Raw genomic sequence first — 21,103 nt, forward strand, 5'->3', positions numbered from 1 at the left:
GGCAGAAGGTAGCAAGTACTCTGAGTACAGAGAGACATAGACTCAGAATGCTCTCACATTCGCAGGAACCAGAACTCAGGGCCATTTGCAATTTGGGGGTGTACGTTTCTGCACATAGGCTGTGTGTGCCTGTGTTTGTCAGTCATTCGAGAGTCAACAAACATCTAGTGAGTGCCTGCTGAGTGCTGCTTCCACAAGGATTCTGTTCCAGCTCCTATGGCTGCATAACAATTTAGCCCCAGACTGAGTGGTGTAAAATAACCATTTGTTACACTCATGGATCCTGGGGGTTAGGCATTCAGACAGGGCACAGCATGGAAGGCCTGTCTCTGCTCCAAGATGCCTGGTCCTCAGCTGTTAGATTCAAAGGCTGGGGGCCGGAATCATCTGCAGATTCATTCTTCCCATGTCTGGTGGTCGATGTTGGCCGTCAGCTGGGGACATGGGTTCCTTCTCATGGGGACTTTCTTGTGAGCTAGTTTTGAGTCTCGAGTTCTTCACAGCAGGGTGGCTGGCTTCTCACAGAGAAAGCATTCCCAAAGACAGAGCCAAGTAGGAGCGCCTCCCTTTTATGACTTAACTTGGAAGTCAGCAGGCATCCTTTGTGCCATTCTTTATTGGTTAGAGCAGTCACAGCCCCACCCTGATTCGAGGGGAGGGAGCACAGGCCCCACCTCAGTGGGAGGACTTAACGTCACATCGTCACATCGCAATAAGCTTGTGGGATGGGAGATCCTTCGGCAGTCACGGCTGCTACAGAGCCGCACAGTCCAGTGTGATCCCTGCTACCCTAAGCACGCGGCCAAATGGTGTCAACAAAACCGAGTCGTTCTAAACCCCCTGGGCGGGGGGAGACTGGTGCCGGAGCCCAGCCTTCAGGAACAGGTCCCACAAAAGTGTCCAGGGCTACATTTTTGCAGCATGAACTAGGAAGGGCCAGACCAAGGAAGGGACACCAGATGGAGTACAAACAATGTGGGATAAAAAGAAGGTGTGACCCTGGGAATGACATAGGGCATTCGTTTGTCCACTCCGTAACTCTGTCCTGAGGGCTGACTAACTGGCACTCCAGGCAAGGCCTGCTCTCTTCCCCCAGGGAGCATCCATGGGGTGGGGGCAGGGAGCTGGACAGAAACCAAAGCAAAGCAGTAAACTACGGTCCTTTGGAATCTGGGCCTCTGAGACAGAGAATAAAGGAGAGCAGGAAGGAGGGGCCTTGATGAAGAGGCAGTATTTAAACTGAGACCTAGAAGGCGAGAAGAATTCAGCCTTGTGATTGGGAGGCACTTCAGACAGAGGGAAGGACAGATGCAAAAGCCCTGTGGTGGACTTGCCTGTTGTGAGTTAATTTTGGCATCTGGGGGTGAAAATGGCTGAAGAAGATAGTATGTAGCTAAGAGGAAGGAGAAAGGGAATGCAGGGTTGCCCAGATGCCCCTTGTGCCACCGCTGTGCCATCCGTGTGCCATATAGGTGGGCAGCCAGACCAATGGCCTCACTCCCTCTGTGTGCTGCCTGCCCTCTGGGCGGGAGGGGGCACAGTCGCTGCAATCCAGCCCCCTTGACCCAACCCTTCCTCCCTCACCTCCACCTCTGGCTATGCTCTCCCTCTCTCCCAACCCCCTCACCCTGTGGCCCTCCTGCTCTAGCTGCGTCCAAGCCCTCCCCCTCCAGCTAAGAGCCTTCTTGCCTGCCCAGCTCCTCCCCCTCCTCCTCTTACCCTTCGGTTGTACCCTCTTACCACCACCCCCTCACCACCACCCCCCCTCCCCGCGTGCAGCCCGGCTCCTCTGGCCCGGGTAAGCATCTCCTAATTTTGTTCCAGAAGATAGAAAACTCTTCGTGGGCATGCTCAACAAGCAGCAGTCCGAGGACGACGTGCGCCGCCTCTTCGAAGCCTTCGGGAACATAGAGGAGTGTACCATCCTGCGCGGGCCGGATGGCAACAGCAAGGGTGCGTGGGGGCGGGGCGGGGGAGCGGGCGGGCGAGGCCTTGGGCCCCACAGCAACCCCCCAACCCCGGCCAGTCCTGGGCCTCCAGCTGGCCCCGACCTGCGACCCGCAAGCTGGGGAAGGATGCTTGGAAGGGGCAAGGCGGTCCGGCCTGAGGATAAGGGAAGGCCGCCATCCAAGTCCAGAGAGGGGCAGGGAGACTTAAAATAAGGATGCTTTTAAGTCTCCGTCCCCGTCCAGGTCTTTCTCTGTCTCTGTGTGGTTCTGTCTTTGTGTTTCTCCGTGTCTCTCTTTCTCTCTCAGTCTCTGTGTCTCACCCATTCTGCTTTCATCCGGGATGCGCCCTCTCCCCTCGGCCCCACGGGTGACTCACCTCTCAGCCCTCGCGCTTCTAAGGCCTTCCTCAGCCGGCCCTCGCGCCTTGGCTCAGCCTCTCCCGTCCCCCCAGGGTGCGCCTTTGTGAAGTACTCCTCCCATGCCGAGGCACAAGCCGCAATCAACGCTCTGCACGGCAGCCAGACTATGCCGGTGAGTGGGGCGCTCCCGGATGAAGTGAGGACCCCGCGGTGGCCCCAGAGGGACCGAGAGCTCCGCAGGGCCCCGCCTGCCCTTGAGCTCCGTGCACACTTTGCCAAATGTGGGGCGCTCACAGCCTCCTCAAGAGGCAGGAAGGCGTTGTCATTATCCCCATTTCTCAGACAAGGACACTGAGGCCCAGAGACGTAAGGAACTGGACTGCCTCTAGATTAAAAAACGCCTGCCGTGGGGTTAAGATCCCAGACAGCTGGGCGAGTGCAGGCGCTGGAACGTGCCGCCCGGCTCCATCCCTCCCCCTCCCCAGGGCCCTCCCCCAGAGGATCGGGTGGGTCCCGCCAGGGCAAGGACAGCTGGGAGAGGAGGCAGCTGGGGCAAGCGGGCCTCACGCGCAGTCCTGGCTGCAGGGAGCCTCATCCAGTCTGGTGGTCAAGTTTGCCGACACCGACAAGGAGCGCACGATGCGGCGAATGCAGCAGATGGCCGGCCAGATGGGCATGTTCAACCCCATGGCCATCCCGTTTGGGGCCTACGGCGCTTACGCACAGGCAGTAAGTGGGGGCGCAGCCGAGTGAGGGGCGGGGCCGTGCGCGCAGCTGTTCTCTAGCTCACTTTGCTCAGAGCCTGGGAGAGCAAGGACGTCTAAGTGTGCTGAGGGGAGCCCTGCTCCTGGCCCAGAATATCCTGCTGTCCTGGAGCATGAGGAGTGATGAGGAGTGAACCCAGGGAGTAGAGACCAGAGGGGGCTAAGAGAAGTCTAGGCCAGTGCAGGGTGGCTTCCAGGAGGAGGTGGGCTGCTATTCTGGTTCTATAGAGAAGGAGCTGGAGAGGCCTCTAGGCTGGGCAGCAAGGTGGGGTGCCCTCAGCGCTCTTCCACTAGTCAGAGTCTAGGAAGCACCACCTGGAAGTGGTGAGAGAGGTGCCCGTGCTTGGTCGTCACCACTCTACTTCTGCCCTCACTCATGGGAGGCGGTCATTCCCGGCAGGGCTCCTTTGAGGTGCCCCAAGGCCCTCTGCATCCACACTTGCCCTGCGGTCCCTTCAGACCCTGCCTCATGCTGCTGGCCATCCACTTCTTCCCTCCACACTGGAGCCAGCTCTGTCCCCGTCTCCCGGGAGCTGACCCCAGACTTATAACCACAGCCCCCACAGGGGTGGCCCTGAGGTCGGCTGGCGTTCCGGTTCTAAAGATATAAGCTCACTTCACTTCATCAGTGTCCAAACTTGGCCATGTGACCAACCTACCCAGTCCCCGCTCACCTTTGTGAGGACACTGGGGGTGCCCGGAGTTCTATTCATGATTCTCCTGTTGCTTCTACCCAACAGACTCCAAGTTAGGACCACCTTAAACAAATCCATGCCAAGTTAACTCTACAGAGGCTCACCTAACATGTCTCTGGAGCTCTGGCTGTCACATCTCCATGGATGACAGACCTTTCTTAGGGCTGACCGGCACCCATGGAGCCAGTCCCCTCCTCCTCCCCCTCTACAACTTTAGAGTCCCTAAGACCCTATCATTACTTATGAATACAGTTCTCTCAGAGGGTGGGGGTGGGGGGATATATTTGAACTCCCTGGGTTTCAGGGCCTGGGAGGCTGGTCTCCAGGAGCCGAGCCCCCTGGTGGGGAGGGCTGCCCCCCTGGAAGCGCATGATATTTTTTCCACTTCCTCTGCCCCAGCTGATGCAGCAGCAAGCGGCACTAATGGCGTCAGTCGCACAGGGCGGCTACCTGAACCCCATGGCTGCCTTCGCCGCCGCCCAGATGCAGCAGATGGCGGCCCTCAACATGAATGGCCTGGCGGCTGCACCCATGACCCCAACCTCAGGTGAGTGGCCAGGTACCAACACTGGACCTGGTGTGGCAGGAAAGCAGCAGGTGGGACCTATTATTTGGCCAATTTCATCTACTGGTGGACCTTCCCATGGCCAGAGCACATGATGTATGGGCCCAAGCAGTCTTCATCTTCCGGAAGTTTGTAAGTGTTCTAATCCCAGGGCGCCTGGGTGGGTCAGTAGGTTAAGCGTCTGACTTCATCTCGGGTCATGATCTCAAGGTTCACAAATTTGAGCCCCACGTCGGGCTCTGTGCTGTCAGCTCAGAGCCTTGAGCCTGCTTCAGATTCTATCTCCCTCTTTCTCTGCCCCTCCCCCATTCACATTCTCTCTCTCTCTCTCTCTCTCTCTCTCTCTCTCTCAAAAATAAATAAAAACATTAAAAAAAATTTTTTTTAATGTTCGAATCCCTGGAGACCTAAGGGAAGATGGGATGTGGGCCCCATGCAGTCAATGATATGATTTCAGGGTGGTGAAAGTTTCACTCAACTTACTGAGCCATATCAGGAAGCAATTCATCTTGATCTCTTTTCTAGATCTCTAGAAAGAAATTCACATGAAAACACTTCCTCACTTTGAGGTCTGAGAGGAAAAAAATCTTGCCCATTCTGTGGCCTTATTAGGTTCCTGGCCTAACCAGGGAAGGAGCCCCAGTTTTTTCACTTTTCTTTAATCCAACTTAGATTCATTGGCTTTTCCCAAGACAAGTGCAAGAGAGATAAGCAAGAGAGATAAGCAAGAGAGAACCTCAAGAATTATTAAAGGACAGCAGGTTTGGAAATAACCCCATTCATAAAGCACGTTCTTTTTTTTTTAATATTTATATTTGAGAGAGAGAGAGTGCACACAAGGAGGAGAGGGGTGGAGAGAAATAGAGACAGAATCTGAAGCGGGCTCTAGGCTCTGAGCTGTCAGTACAGAGCCCAACGTGAGGATCGAACTCATGAGCCGTGAGATCATGACCTGAGTGGAAGTTGGATGCTTAACTGACTGAGCCACCCAAGCTCCCCAGGATGTTCTTAATTACATCTTGGCTATTGTTCAGTTAAGTGATTCTCAACCTGGGCCAGTTTTGTCCTCCTGCCCACCCAGGACATCTGGCAATGTCCTGAGACATTTTTGGTTGTCACAACTGGTAGGGGGAGTGCTACTGTAGTCTAGTAGGTAGAGGCCAGGGTTGTTGCTAAACATCCTATGATGCCCAGGAGAGCCCCTCACAATAAGGAAATGTCTGTCCTCAAATGTCAGTAGTGACAAAATTAAGAAACCCTTGTCTAGTCCCAAGGCCTGGCCCAACACCCCAGGTTCTCATTCATCCAGCTTCCTCAGCTCCCTGCACCATACTGGCAGCCTTCCTGACATCCAGGAGCTGTAGAGATTCCCTGCTTCCTACAGGAAGAGGAAGGCCCTTTCCAGTATAATCATCAGTATGCCATCCACACCTTGGGCTCCACCCATCTGGCATAGAGAAGGCACAGGGTATTGTCATCTGACCCTGACTTTACCCTTGTCACAATGAGCATCACCATTGCCTCCACTGGAGGAGGCCTCAGTGTCTATTTGGTGTATGAATAGGGCTGAGTCTGGACTTTGCAAAGGGCTCTCTCCTTATGTGCAAGGGAACATCAGAATTAAGACCTCCTCCCACCTGAGTAGCAAAACTCCTTCATGGGGAGCCAGATCAGCCCCTCAGTGATGCAGACAAGAGAGCAGAGCCAGCAACTTAGTAGCCCCGTAGTGGCTAAACAAGGACCAGCCCATCCTGACTTAGCTGGGGTGAGCAACATCCACTAAAAAAGATGAAAGGAAGATTAAGTGTAGTCAAAGTCAAGGACACTGAGAATAGTTTATGTGCTGCAGGTCCAAGGCCATGCTGCAGTCACTGGTCAGGGAAGCCTTCTTGGGGTGGGCCAGAGTTGGACTCTGCCTTGAAGGATGGATACAGTTGGGATGAGTGGTGTCACCGTGAAGGGAGATAACCCCAGGCATGATTCACAGATAGGACTGACTTGGGAGGTCTTTTCCCAGGCCCTTGGAGCCAAGGGATAGAGCTCCATGGGTTGGCCTTCCTCACCTTGGTTCTGCTTGCCTCCCCTCCTCTTCCACCCCTCTGTACTTCTGGAACCAGGTGGCAGCACCCCTCCGGGCATCACTGCACCAGCTGTGCCTAGCATCCCATCCCCCATTGGGGTGAACGGCTTCACCGGCCTCCCCCCACAGGCCAATGGGCAACCTGCCGCGGAAGCTGTGTTTGCTAATGGCATCCACCCCTACCCAGGTAAGCACATCTGGCAGCCCTTCCTTCCCCACGCAGCACATTCTTCATCCATTCTGTCCCTGCCCTTGCTTGTAACAGGGAACATGTGGCTCCTACTCTCTGCCTGTTCCTTGGCAGAACCCCAAATGTGATCAGAGAGAGCCAGCCTCTTGCCCTCCTTCAGGGAGCCCCTGGTTGGAGAGAAGAGACCAGCCCATTCCTGGAGCTCCGTCAGAAAAGAGAAGAGAACAGATATGGTTGTACACTGACATAGAGAGGCTAGTAACTGCAAGTTAATTGAGAGTGAATTTGGCCCATAGGAAATGAGTGGAGAGAGACACTAAAAGAATAGTCATACTTAGTGTTAAGTAGGAAAAAAATCTCTTATATGGACGAGGCAGAGGCATATAGATTTGACATTTTGACTAGTACATACTAGTTTGGATCTGTACAAAACTGTGGTTGGCACTTCGGACAAGTGTGTCAGAACCATGGATAGCACCCCAGTGCTTCTTGCATAAATGCTGGCCTACAAGACCCAGGAGGCCTGTTCCTGATGCACTTTGTTCCTCTCAAACTTAGCATGTCTCTTGTGGTGAGAGTACCCAGCTGCTTGCAGCAGCTCCTCTCTCTGGCCTTGAGGATGGACTGACTTTAGAGCAGGGAAGCTGGGCCTAAAGCCCTAAGGGAGACTGGCAAGGGGCAATGTAATAGAGATGTGAAGAGAGCTGTCCTTCTTCCTAGAGGGCAGATGGTTACAGTACAGAGTCCCTGTAAGTACTAGTAAGTGCCCGGTCTGCGGCAGATGAAAGGGGGGTGGGGGGCTCCAGAAGGAGAACAGGACATGGGCCTATCCCCTGGGAGGTCAAAGCCAGTCAGGAACACAATATACATTGACAGCATAATGAGACAGTAAGGCAGAACAGAGCATCATCAGGAGCTTCCTGAGTAGGAGGCCCAGATCAACTTTAACAGATGGATAGGAATTAGAGAGGTGAGGGCGAACGAGGAACATAGTCCTGTAGAGGAGGCTGTCCCGGAGGCCCAGAGGCAGGGGCCCCTTCCTGGCAGGGACAAGGGGTGGTAAGGAGTTTGGCCCAACTAGGACAGAGGAGGTCAGATAAGGGGGCAAAGTAGTGCCCTCTACTCTGCTCACCAGAATCATCTGTGTGTCTTTGTGAAATCACAGAAGCCCAGAGATTTTGATTTCAGTGTCTGGAGTGAGGCCCAGACATCCATAGAATATGAGAGTTCCACCAGCAGCAGAGTGCAAGGTCACTGTGCTAGCAAGAAATAGAGACTTTCCTGACTTTGACCTTGGAATTGTCTCTGATCTGATCCCAGAGGCTGGGATCCGTCTGGATCCCCACTCACCGCCCTGGGCCGCCAGGGCCGGCCCCCTACCACGTTGCTCCACACTTCTCCCCTCACTGCTAGGAGAAGCCAGAGAATCCCAGAGTAAAGGGGCAGGGCCAGAGGATCTGGACTGTTGTTGAAGGATGAAGACTCCAGGCTGGCAAGGGAGGCAGGGAGAGGTTCGGCAAGCCAGACGTGGGAGAGACCCCACCAAGCTCAGGTTCTTGGGCTCCTCCCCACTCTGGCTCATGGGCTGGGAGATACAGTCCCCAGCACATCTGGGTGGTTTCATTTCCCCCCCTCCTCCCTGCCCGCAAGCCCATCTGGATCTCTGGATTTTGACAAACCTGTTTCTTCCCCACCCCCACCAGCATCTGTGAGCTGTTTCCCTCATGGAATTTGGAAATGTTCCTCTCCCCCATTTGTAACAATCTGCCACATCCCATAAACAATTCCCTGCCAGAGCAGGGGGGAGGGATGAGGGAAGGAAAGGAGAAAAGTAGTACATTAAAAAAATTAATTTACCATCTTTAAATGCGGAGTTTGGAGCTGCTATAATGAGCGAGATCCTTCAAAGTGTTCACTCTTTGGCAGTTACTAATGAGGTCATTAAGCAGAGAAGTGGAGAAGGGTCTCAGAAATGTTTTTCTCCACTTCCTAGCCCCGGGTAGCTTCTCTGTCCTCCCCTCTCGTTCAACAAGATCGTGTTGGAAGCACTCAGTGTGGCCTTTATTGCCACATAACACCCCCGAAGGGGTAGCTCTCACAACTGCTAAGGACCGTTCACTCCTTACATCACAGAATGTGCTCAGCACTTGCTATGATTCTGGCCCTGTGCTGGGTGAGCTGCCATGTAAATTGTGCAGGTGATATTTTGCATAGGCCATCCAACTGGCCAGAGGAAGAGACACCTTTTTCTAATTTGCATAAAGGCACTTTGTGTTTGAGCAGCTGGGAAGACTGAGAGGGCAAAGCTAGACATGGCTCTCCAGAGAGCTGGGGCTGGTAGAGGAGTCAGGCAGAGGGGGCAGAAGGGTAGAGAAGACCAGCCCGACAAGCATCATCACCATTACCACCTCCCCACCAGGAGCTCCTGGCTCCAGTCTCCGACTCGAGGGAAATAGACGGATAGGGTTTTGTCCTGGGACAACCCCAGGCAGGAAGGGGCCTGCATCCTGACCTGTCTTCAGCTCCCCACTCTGAGCAGTCCCCTCCTGGGCCCAGCTCCCCTGCAGCCATCTACGCTGTCTCCCAGGACCACTGCCCCTTGGATTTTCCCTGGGCTCCCCTGCAGCTCAGGTGCTGTTGTTCTAGAGGAAGGTTACCGAGAGGTTTAGGGACAAGAGCTTGGAAGGGAAGTTTGGGAATTCTTCCTGGTCTGCAGGCCCCAAAGCCTAGCACTACCAGCCAGCTGGCTGGCCTGGATTGCCAGGCAGATATAAGCCCAGATAATTGTCTTCTTGCCTTGCTGTGTTATCCACTCTGCCTTGGACATGTTGAGGCTGGATCTGTCTGGGTCCCCACTCACCAACCTGGGCCTCCAGGGCCAGCCCCCTACCACGTCAGTCATCAGTGAGTGGCCTTGGTCACCAGAGGCAGTGCCCACATTCGCCGGGCTTTTACCCACAGCACCTGTAGACACAACAGAGGCAACAGAAATGGGCCAAGCCTTTGCTCCAGTCCAGCTTCCCCAGGTTGCTTGCAAGAGTATCAGCCTAAGGCTCCTCTCTTTACACTGGGCAGTAGACAGCCCAGACTCACGAGATCAGGTGGGAGGAAGGTCCTTGGTCTTGTGGTTCTTCAGTTTTTGGGGCCACATGGGGCAGACCTTATCTGTGTGGCCAGTTCCTGCTGAATGTGTCTCAGGCGTGACCTCAGAGTGCAAGGCCTCCTTGCCTTGTGCAAACTCCCTAAGGATAAAGGAGAGGTCCCTGTGTTTGAGCAGCATGGGTGGCCCAGGAGGACAGTGTGGCAGGATGAAGCCTCCCATGCCCTTTATTTCACCCAGCTGGAATCTGCCCCTGACTTGTGTTGGGGATAAGTGAGGAGGAGACCACCCTCTTGGTAACCTCTAGCCTCCTCACCCGTTTTCCCACAGCCCTTGTCCAGGACCAGGTCGCTCAGGTATCTTCCCACCAAGCCCCTCATGGTGGAGCCCTCCTCTGGCATCTCCTTCCCGTCCCTTCACAGCCTTTTCATGAGCGACCCACCCCACCCCACCCCACCCCAAGCCGGCTGCAGCCTGAGTCCCCCAGCACCCAGGCAGGGTGGGAACAGACGCCACAGTGGCTGGGAAGGGCAGTGCAGCCGAGGCATCATCTCCCCGGGCACGGCGGGGGAGAGGCTGGTCTGGGTGGGCATTGCTGACTTCTGCTCCCTTGGCTCCCCTGCAGCACAGAGCCCCACCGCCGCGGACCCCCTGCAGCAGGCCTACGCTGGAGTGCAGCAGTATGCAGGTCGTTAGTATCCTCACGTCCCCACACCTGGGGCACCAATGCCCCCTTTCCTCCCCAGGCCTGGGCCCCGAGCTGGGGAGGGGAGGGGGGGGGAGTGGGAGGGGCGGGAAGGGTATCCTGGGAGAGGACCCGCTCCCCTTCTACGAGCCCCCAGCATTCAGGCAGAGTTTACTTCTGATGGCCGGTACCCTTTGCAGCGGTGGGTGGTCAGAACTTCACACGAGTAGGTGAGCCAGGCTGAAGCTCTGGGCAGATACCCGGCTCTGAGGCCGGACTTTCCTCCCAACCTTGGTGCTTCCAGGGCTGGTTTGTGCTGGGGGAGAGGCCAGAATTCACAGTCACTGGTCTGGCAAATGTAGATGCCTGGGTTTGAGGGAAGGAGCGACCCTGGAAGAGAAGCAGTTCTGTTCCTTCCCCCATCCACATCCAGGCAGCAGGAATGGGGCTCCAGCGAGGGGACATAGGCAGCCAGAGGTAGAAAAAAAGAAGTGAGAAGAGATAGCCTTGGGGCCAGCAGATGGCCTTAGGTCACTGAGTGGGGAGGTGATCAGCCACTGTAGGAAGCCCAAGGCAAGTTATCAGTCATTATCCTCTGTCTGTCTTTCACACACACACACACACACACACACACACACCATAATCACCTCTGCCCAGCCAGTCTCCTGCTGTCTGGCCAGGTCAGAAAGAGCCAGCAATATCTCTCCTGAGGGCAATATGGAGACTCTGGTGAAGCTGGCCTCTCACATCTGGAGGTCAGGGGAAGCTCTCTCACCTGCTGGGACCCTTGAACTCTGACCTCAGATCCTGTACCTTTGGAGGCAGGCCAGGCTGGGGACAGGGACTGGCCATTCCTGTTCCACCTCTGACCCTTTCCAATTGAACCCAGAAAGTACCAAGTTTGGCCAACTGAGTCCTTTGCCCCTGAGAACCACCCCCTGGCAGGATCCCAGAGGCCAAGCTCATACGTAGGGTGGCACCCCACCTCCCACACAGGTGCCATCTGAGTGGGAGGAGGGTACAGGTGCCAGAGTCAGCCCTGGCTCAAGGAATGGGGATTCCTGGTGGTGTGGGTGATCTTGTGCGGGCACTCCAATGTTTTTGATGGTCCGTTATTGTGGATTATCCACAAATGCGGTTGCTCCATTTTTTCAGAATAAGCTTGCCTTCCCCCAACTGCATGCACGCGCGCACAAACACACACACACACACACACACACACACACACACACAGACACACACACACACACACACTGAACTGGCTTTATCTTAAGTGGCTAAGCTAAAACGCCCCTTTTGGCTGGTCTGCTTTTACTGCTCAACACTGAAGTTTCTCTCTTTCTTCCTGCCTCTCACTCTGTCTCTCTCCATGTCACTGTTGCTGTCTCTCCTCTCGCCTCTTCTCTTTGGCCCTCCAGCAGCCGCCTACCCTGCTGCCTATGGTCAGATAAGCCAGGCCTTTCCTCAGCCACCTCCAATGATCCCCCAGCAACAGAGAGAAGGTGAGTTTTTGAGCTGGGGCTCCTAGGCCCCTCCCCACCCCCTTCTGTCCCCAAAGGGGCTGCTCACCTGGGCCTTCGGCTGGGGTGTTTCGTTTGAAAGGTGACCATGTTTGTGTGTGGTGTTGAGGAGGGTGAGGGAAGACAGCCCGATCGTGACGTGGCGCATTTTCCAATCCAAACGTGGAGGTGGGCTTCTCAAGGGCAGCTCTGGAAACCCAAGTGGCAGGAGGGCAGGAAGGTGGAGCCCTGGAAGAGGTGGGGGTCCGAGAATCCCCCATCCCCTGATGGGCAGGATTTGGCCAGTGGAGAGGAAGGGGAGAAGTAGGAATTCTCACCACGGGGCCGGAGTAGGGAGACCTGTTCATCACGGACAGGAGAACTTGTATCCTCTGGGTGCTCCCAGCTGGAGCTCCCAGGGTGAGACTCCACAGGCAGGTGCGGGAGTGGGAGTGCCTCTGTGCAGCCTAGTGGAAGGAGAGGTGCCTGGAAAGTCACATCCAGAGGCCCTGGTGTGCACAGGGCAGGCAAGGCCAGTGGGGTTTGGGAGGCTGGGATCTGATAAAGACCCTCAGTGTCTTCCTGTTCCAGAGACTAGAGACCCACAGGGAGCTGGATAAATAAGCCCACCCTCAGGATTCTGTGGGCATGCTCACAGAGAGCCCAGTGGGGGGGGGGAGGGGCAGGGATACTAACAAGGTCTTGCCTTCCCCAGCCCATGAAAAGGGTTACCCACCAGTGAGGCCACTGCATCTGTCCCAGGAGCCCATTTGGCCAGAGGATTCCGATGGTCTCCAGATAAACAGCTCATAGTCCCTGCAGCATAGGTCCCCAGAGCCAGGAGATGTGGGTTAGCCCTGGAAAGGACCCCGGAGTCTGCTAATCTTAACGCATTGGTCTGACGGGCCCCAAGCATGCCCCAGATGCTTGGAAAAAAGAAGTGAGCTGAGAACCTGGACTTCTAAGCAAATCCATCTGGATCTGACTCCCAGTTTATGGCCACCTTCTTCCCCTTCCCCTTGATGTCCTTACCTATAAAATGAGAACAGTGAGGATTAGTTGCTAGAGAAGCATGAAACTCAAAGCTCACGTCTGACTCAGAAGTCCAGAAATTTCCTATGGATTTCTCGCTGTGCACACAGCCTTTCCTTCACCAAACCGTCATCCCTCCAAAGTTGTACATGATGCCCACCACCCCAGTTGACACACACTGGGCAGCTCCTGAGATATGTGTCATCACCTCTCCACGGCCAGGAAGGCCAAGCTACAGGAACCCAGAGGAGTGTGCGGTGGGGCCCCTGCCCACAGCCTGCGAACACGGCCTGCTCTGGCTCTGTCCGGAGTGACATCTGGGCCCGCTGGTGGTGAAGTGGGGGCAGGGGGTCCAGCAGCCCTGCCTCCACCAGAGGGTCCCTTCATTGGTCTGTGGCCCTTGAGCCTGCTTTGCTCCTGCCCTCCTCCCCTTCAGTCCAGCTCTTCCAGTGCCATGTCAGTGAGAGCAGAGCCATGAAGGGCAGGGTCCAAGAGTCCCAGTCTTGTCCGTCCAAGCCCAGACCAGAGCACAGTGCCCACAGGCACTATCACCCCACTGGCCTTAGGCTGACACACCCTCAGCCCGCAGTCAGTGCCCTGCATCACTCTGGCCTGTGGGCTCAGGGGTCTCTAAACTCTGCCACACACACACACACACACACGCCTGCAGGTCAGTGCTTCTCTGACCAATACACAGGTTAGCCCCTAACCCTGGCCTTAAATAGACTGAGACCCTCCATCTACTCCCTGTTCGTCCTCTCTTACACTCTGCACCACCCCATGTATCTCACTCTGCACTTCTCATACCTTCCTTCCATCTCTGAGCAGCTTCAGCTCCCTACCCCTGTGCCCAGCTCCCCAGACCAGACCTGGTGAGGCCAGTCTCTGCTCCAGCCACCTCTCAGTTGCGGGATCTCCCTTTATTGTCCACACTCTTCCTGACGGGAGCACAGGACGAGCCACCATAGGAAAGCAGGGCATGGGGAGGGGTGAATCGTGGACCCAGATGTGTACAGAACCAGGTTTCATACAAGGGTGAGCTCATGGTGCTGGGAGCGGGGCTGTCAGAGAAGGCTTCGGGGGCCTTGGAGGATGAGGTCTTCAGCACATAAATATGGACAGACAGACATTCAAGGCAGGGAGAACAGGAACAAAGGCATGGGTGCTGCAAAGTATGAGGTGAGCCTGGGCTTGGGGACGGGACCAGGTGGGGAGACAGGACGGGGTGGGCTGCAGCCAGACCAGAGTCATGTCCGCAGTGTTACATGAAGCACAGGTGAGAAAGAAGGCTGTGTTCCTCCAGCCGTGACAGTGGTTGGCCCTTTCTGTCATGGTTACCACCCCCTGTGAATGTCACTGACGTACTTGGACACACTGGTTGTGGGAGAGACCTCCTTCCAGGACCTTGTCTTTGAGCCGAGCCTGAAAACCAACAGATGCCTGAATTCCTGGAGGCTCTCAGCTCCACAGATGGGTTGAGGTTACCCTCGGGGCTGCTCCAATCCTGGCTCTGCCCAGGGCTGCAGTGTGGCCAGAATAATCACCTCCTGTGTCTGGAGCCCTGCTTCACCATTTCTCAGAAGGCTGGGTGGGACCAGATTGATCTTACAGTCCTGCTGGTGATGCCATCTGGATGATGTACCATCTGTGGATGAGGAAATGCAGGAAGGGCTTGGGGGTGGAAGACAATGTGTGTGCTCCCTCTGGAGGGGTGAGGGGCAGGGGGCTAGGCTGGGGCTGTGAGAGCCATTCCTGTGAAGTTCAATGACACACCATACTGATGGGATGAGCCTGTGGGCTCTGACCTTGAAGGCTCTTTGAGACTTTAAGTTGAATAGATATAACATCCACATAAAGCATCTTGTCGAACTTGAAGTGAGGGTCCCAGGTTCAAGGCAGGTGGCTACATGGGGTGGGACAGTGAGGGAAGCCTGAAGAATGGGATGGAAGGAAGAAGGAAGGCAGTGCTGGGGGAGGGGCAGGAGGGCAGGAGAAGGCAAATGCCCCTGCCCCCTACAGCTCCCAATCTGACTGCAGAGAAAACCTCTCAGATCGAAAGGAGAAAGAGCCTCAGACCACAGATTGTAGACTTAGGGAGCACTGGAAAAGAGAAGGTATGGGGAGAATCTGAGTGGGAGTCCTGGAGGAGGTGTGGCTTAGATTAGGCCTTCAAGCTGATTTCTGCCCGGAGGGGACTCACATCTAGCTGGGGACCATCAAGGGACGCATTCAGAGTATGAACCAGTGAGAACATGGCATGGCTGGAGATGGGGTAAGCTTGGGGGATTCAGCAGCAGGGACCCCTGGAGATGGGTGAGGGAGCATGCTTGCGTGAGTTCTGAATGCGCCGTCAGCAGGCACTTTTCCTGGGAGACAGTGGTCCAGGAAGGAGAGGCTGAGGGTGGGAGGCTGAGGGTCGATGATGCAGGATGGGGACCAAGGACCCAGGAGGTCAGACGCTCAGAGGGTCGCTTTGGTGGTCAAAGGGGTCTTTGGAAGGAACAAGAAGGAGAGTGAGGGTCCAGAGACTTGCTCTTGAACTGGGTTACCTGGCAACCTCACCTGTCCCAGAGAAGCAGGATGTGGTTCTGGCCTTGCAGCCACACGCAGCCCACATCGATGCCTTACTACCTTCACTTTTGAGCTCATGCTTAGTCTCAACCAGTCTCTGGTCAGAGCCTCGGTTCTTCTACATCTCTAACAAATGCAGCTTTGCATGGCCTCCACAGGTTGGAAACCATCACTGGAATGACCACATTCTAAAAGGTTAATAACACATAGCATACTCTGTTTAAAATGGCAAGAAAGAGATGAATCATCTTGGAAATATTTCCATTTCAAAGTTAAAATTGAGAATTATGGTTATTTAAACAAAACATAACTCTTTAGCTGTTTGGAAATTTTAGAAATCCAAAGGCTTCAACAGTGTTCAGGGTTTCTGGGCACAGAGATTTATGATAGGGAGAGAGGAAAGCGCAGAGTTCAGAGGCAGATGGCCTGGGTCCATATCCTGGCTCTCTCACCTCAGCCGTGTGATTTTTGGCAGGTGACTTAACCTCTCTGGGCCTCCGTTTGCTCATCTATAGTGGGAGTGATGACAGTACTTGCCTCAGAGGGCTGCTAGAAGATTCAGTGACATAACCTACATATAAAGCGCTTAGAAGAGCCTGACATGTAGTTCACGCTGTAGAAGTGGCAGGTTGTTACCGCTGTCAGGAAATGGGGAGCTCCATGTAATAAGGCTTGCGGGTACCCCGGCTAATCACGGAGCCGTGCCGTGAAACCCCTCCTGTGCACCTAACCTGTCGGAGGAGGCTAGAGAAGTCCTGTTGTCTGCACTCGGGACTGGGGCTGAGTGAGAGGTTTGGGGCAGGGGAAGGTTGGGCACCAGGTGGGAAGCAGTGGCTGCGGATTTTGGAGGAAGATGGGCCAAGCAGCAGCCAGCCAGGAGGTCCCAGCTGGGGCCTGCCTGTGGGACGTGACAAGAAGCTTCTCACCTGGCACCACGGGCCTGCTGGGCTGCCCAGGGCCATTCCAGAGCAGACGCTGGGCCGGAGGGCAGCCGCCTGGCCTTCCCCAGCTCTCCCTATTCCTGCCTGTCCTCAGCACCTCCTCTCCCTGGCTGACCAGGCCTTGGCACATTTACCCCCTTCACTCGTCAGCTCTGCCCCTGGAGCGAGTTGCCAGGCACCATCTTATAGATCCATTTTGCAGCAAAGGTGACTGAGGCACAGAGAGGTTCAGTGACTTGCCCAAGGGCAGGGCGGAGACCAGAGCTCAGGCTTGGGGCTCAGCAGTCCCCACTCCTCCATGGCCGCCCTTGGATCTTGGATGAGACCCCCCCTCCCAACCTTGCCCCCCTCCCTGCTGCCGCTGCCTAACTCGCTCACCTCTCCTCTGTCTCTCTCTTCCCCCCACCCCGCCATCCCTCCTCCCTGCCCCACCCCCCCCCACCGCAGGGCCCGAGGGCTGTAACCTGTTCATCTACCATCTGCCCCAGGAGTTTGGGGACGCTGAGCTGATGCAGATGTTCCTCCCTTTCGGTAATGTCATCTCCTCGAAAGTGTTTGTGGATCGGGCGACTAACCAAAGTAAATGCTTTGGTGGGTAAAGATAACAAACCAACTAGCTTCACCCAGGACAGGGCGGTGCTCGCACCAATTTACCGGTGTCCGACTGCTTTTAACCTGCTCCTTCACATCGCCCCCATCCCCAGGTGCTCCCTATGGCCCAGCCCCCAGCCTCCACCTCCCACTCCTCTTCTCTCTGCTACTGTTCTTTTGGCTTCTTGGCTTTCCCTGCCCGCCCGTGCCCCCCCTCCCCCATCACAGTCCAAGAGACAGGTCCCCCTGCCTGCCACAAGGCCCAGTCTCCACCCACTGAGAAGGGGAAGGAGTCACCTTGGGCCAGGGTGGTGGAGGCATCGAGCAGAGCCCATTCTCCTAGCAGCTCCCCGTCTTGCAATCATAGAGGCCCTCGTGGATGCCACGCATGATCCTTGGGGTGGGGGGTCTGCCCAGCTGAGGCCCCTATCCTGCCTGCCCCTCGGCCTCCTCTCTGTCCTGCCCCTGCCGCCCTTCTCTGTCTACCCTGCTCTTTGCTCCCCTCCTGCCACCCACTGAACCCTCCTTCCCCGACCACTCCCTCAGGCCACCAGAGCCACATTGCTGAGGAGTCAGGAAGAACAAACTGGTCCTGCCCTCAGGAAGCCTCAGGTCTGAGCTTAGATGAAAATCATGCCTACCCCGCAGCACTGAAGTCTGCAAGGCACCAAGTAATGGAGCAAAGAGAAAGGCAGGTGGATGGAAACAGTGAGGAAGGGGAGGGAACTCTGCAGAGGGAGAACAAAGTGGGTGTGGGAGCCTAAGGACAGTGAATGAGGGAGCCAGCAGGAGGCTTGGGGAGAAGGGATCCTGGGAGGCCAGCTGTGAGGGAGGGGCTGTGTTGGGGGGGCTGACCATCAGACGAGGATGCTCCTGGGATGGAGGCAGAGGGAGATGAGGGGAGGTCCTTGAGCTGAGAGTAATAGAAGGAAAATACAGCTTTTAGGAAGTGTGCATGGTGGCAGGATGCTAGACGGGACGGGGGACTTGGGAAGATTTGGAGTATGGTTGTCAGATAAAATATAGGGTTCCCAGTTAAACTGGAATTTCTGATGAACAATGGATGCATCTTTTGTGTGTAAGTATGTCCCAAATATTATATGCAATATGTTCCATGCAATATTGGGGATATGCTTACAGTAAAAAAAAATTCATTGTTTACCTGAGATTTCAATTCAACTGAGCATCCTGTGTTTGGATTTGCTGCAGACCTCCTGGAATTCGGCCTCTCCCACACCTCTCCCCTCCACTCCTCCTTAGCTCCTCTCCTGCCTCCTCTTTTGCCTCTATTAGCCGTGCCTCCGCGGCTAGATCCACTCATGGGTCCCCAAGGAGTGAGGAGTCCAGTCCCCAGAAGAGCCACACATGGGACCAGAGCTGGGTCTGCCAGAAGCTTAGCTCTCCAGGTCGAACCCCAGATCCCGGGTCTGTGAGGACAGAGTAGGGGTCTGTGTTACCTGGGGAACCCCGATCACAGCTTGGGACGGTGTAGGGGAGACCATACAAGTGTGTAGAAGTATCAGCAAGCCCATGTTAAAGAGATTCCAGTTTGGAGACCACTTTCCCAGAACCATGAAAGGCTTGCGGGTTTTAGATAATATTCCCCAAAGCAGTCAAGACCTTTGAACCTTTGTCCCTTGCCCTCTGGCAGCCGCCACAGGAAGTTTGTGGTACTTGGAGGGCATAGAGTTGCCCCAGGAGTTCATTTGTCTTTGGGTATGAGGAGACAAAGAAAAAGACAGAGACAGGGGTTGAGCCCCTCCCTTGTTGGACTGATACTTCTCCTGACAAATTACAATTACATATGTAAGAACAACAAACTGGAGATTATTGCCTTTGCTCTTTAAATAAGCCTTGAATGTTCCCTACATCAGAAGAAAGACATCTGCTAAGAGCCCACAAAGCTCTGGGCACCTGGACCAGCAGCCTTGGTCTCAGGCCTCAACCTTGGAGCATTTGTGCTGTGGCTCCTGTGAACACAGCCCGTTTTTTCGAAGCCATTCTTGGAGTCTGCCCCAGACACTACCCTTGCCATTTGCCTATTTAAATTCTCCAGGACCAAGGTTTTTTTCCCTGCTTTTTCTGAAAATCATCTTCTGTATACCTCTACTCTGGCTCTTTCCTTTATTCCTGAACAGACAGACTTCTAGCACAAAACATCCACTGGCCTTAGAGAAGGATGCGCTCCTGCCTTGAGGGCCCGGCTGGGCCCAGTCGTTCCTCTCAGAGCCCCTGGGGTTCCTTTTTTCTTGCTCTGGCAGCTGAGTTTTCCGCAACTCCCCCGGAGGCCTTTAGTGTGAGAACCAGCTCCGGCACTCATTCAAAGGCAGGTCATTTAACTCAGAGCCTCAGTGTCCTCATTTGTGAAATGAGGACACCGGTAGTCATTTCTCAGGGGCGGGGCCCGGTGTGAGGTTACAGGAAGGTGGCTGTGTGTGAGGGGCTTTGCCAGAGTAAACCCTCAGGAGATGCGAGAATGCCCTTTGTTCCCAAAAGGAGGAATCGTTTTTGAGTAAATGTGGTCCTATGTTAAAGTGAACCCCTCAAAGGCCACACTTGTTCTTTATAAGCATAAACAGAATCTCCCAGGGGGCTTTGTGAGCTGATGTGCAGCGCTAATGGTAGCTATGTTGGAAGAAGGGCTCGGGGGACACCAGGAAGGTATCCTCCCCACATGGCTCCCCACAATCTGTGAGGCAGGAACCTTCTCAAGGCTGGGGGGGATGGGGGGGATCAGACTCTGGGAGGAGGGACGTAGTCCTAGAAACCACAACAATGGGAGATGGTGTCCAGAGCCCCGTTCAGCAGCCCTGACTGCTCACCAGTTAACAAAACTAGTTGAGGAAGAGAAGTTTCCTTGAGCCTGGAACCCTTCCCAACCCCCTGGGGCTTCGAGAGACTCTAAACTCTTCTGTGAAGGCTGGGCTTCTTCCCTGCAGGACCTCTTCTCCCCCACTCTCCCCACTGGGTGGCTGCCTCTCTGCCCTAGATAGCACCTCCAGCCCTTCTGTCTTTCTCCCAGCTCTTCTCTGCTTTGCTCAGATTTGTTTCCTGCAAAAAGAGCCACTGAGGACAGGGGGCAGGTGGCGAGGTAGAGTTGGAGCTGACAGGCCAGCAGAGGAGAGAGGGGTGGAATCTGTCACCCTCAGTGAGGCTGTCTGGTCCCAGCAGGGAAAGAAGATTTAGTTCAACCACCTTCCTAAATCTGGGGGAGAGCAGTGTAACAGACTTACAGTGCACAGCTTTGAAAACTGTTCTGCTCTGCTAAGACTTGACTGTGGTCATCGGACGCAGATGTTGGTGGGGTGAGGGATTGGCCGGCGGGGAGATGAGAGGAGGAGGTAGAAGGATGCCTCATGCCGATCTCCAACTATGGGCAACCTGCAATCTCTTCTGTTTTGGCATATGGACTTACACAGATGTTGGTTATGTTTCTCTGGGCCCGACTCACCAAGACCGTCTGAGCTCACGTGCACCTACTCTTGTGTATACTCACTGCGTGTACACACACCCTCTCCCCCATCTTTGATGGCTCATGGCTGTAAGGACAAATGTGAGCAAACATGAGCGAAAGCAGGAAGGAGACAACAGAAGGAGGAAAGAGGCCAGTGGAGGCAGTGTCTAGGGCAGAGGTAAAAAGACAGAGTTATCACATAGGGAGAGTGAGGGAGGGGTCACGGACAGGCCCAATGTACCACGGACAGCCAAGAAAACAGCTAGATCTTCTGTGGGGTCTGTACACCTGTCACTTACATATCTCAAGGCCATTTGGAGACAAACACCCCAAATGAGACATTTGCAGGATGGGAACCTCGCCAAACTTAGTTTTGTATATTTTGCAGGATCTAACTCCATTTTACAAGAGAAAGGGCCTCTAAAGTCAAATAAATTCCGGGAAATATTAGGCTAAACAAAGCTATAAAGGTTTATTTACTGGAGGACTTGGGGCAGGTGGGGGGGGGGTGTTGTTTGTTAATGTGCCTTGAACTGTCCCAGATTGGCATAGTGGTAAGCCTACTTGACCACAGAAGCCCCTTTTTCAGAAGCACCAATTAGGGCCAGTTTAGGAAACGCTAATGTAA

At 54.8% G+C, this 21,103-nt stretch overlaps 1 protein-coding gene across 14 annotated transcripts in view; it reads left to right on the forward strand.

The window, feature by feature from the left end:
- The window catches only part of CELF4 (CUGBP Elav-like family member 4), a 226,783-nt gene that overhangs the window by 193,322 nt on the left and 12,358 nt on the right, over positions 1–21,103 (forward strand). For 3 of the 14 annotated variants that reach the window (XM_049620178.1, XM_049620182.1, XM_049620176.1), the window contains exons 4-11: positions 1,825–1,953; positions 2,401–2,480; positions 2,894–3,037; positions 4,167–4,314; positions 6,450–6,599; positions 10,328–10,393; positions 11,806–11,889; positions 16,878–16,961. In XM_049620178.1, coding sequence (XP_049476135.1) covers positions 1,825–1,953; positions 2,401–2,480; positions 2,894–3,037; positions 4,167–4,314; positions 6,450–6,599; positions 10,328–10,393; positions 11,806–11,889; positions 16,878–16,961 — 885 coding nt within the window. The remainder of the gene's footprint in view (positions 1–1,824; positions 1,954–2,400; positions 2,481–2,893; positions 3,038–4,166; positions 4,315–6,449; positions 6,600–10,327; positions 10,394–11,805; positions 11,890–16,877; positions 16,962–21,103) is intronic. The other 11 variants (XM_049620185.1, XM_049620177.1, XM_049620181.1 and 8 more) reach the window with 8 other exon arrangements.

This window comes from Panthera uncia (genome assembly GCF_023721935.1).
Source record: "Panthera uncia isolate 11264 chromosome D3 unlocalized genomic scaffold, Puncia_PCG_1.0 HiC_scaffold_8, whole genome shotgun sequence".
NCBI classification, from domain to species: domain Eukaryota; kingdom Metazoa; phylum Chordata; class Mammalia; order Carnivora; family Felidae; genus Panthera; species Panthera uncia.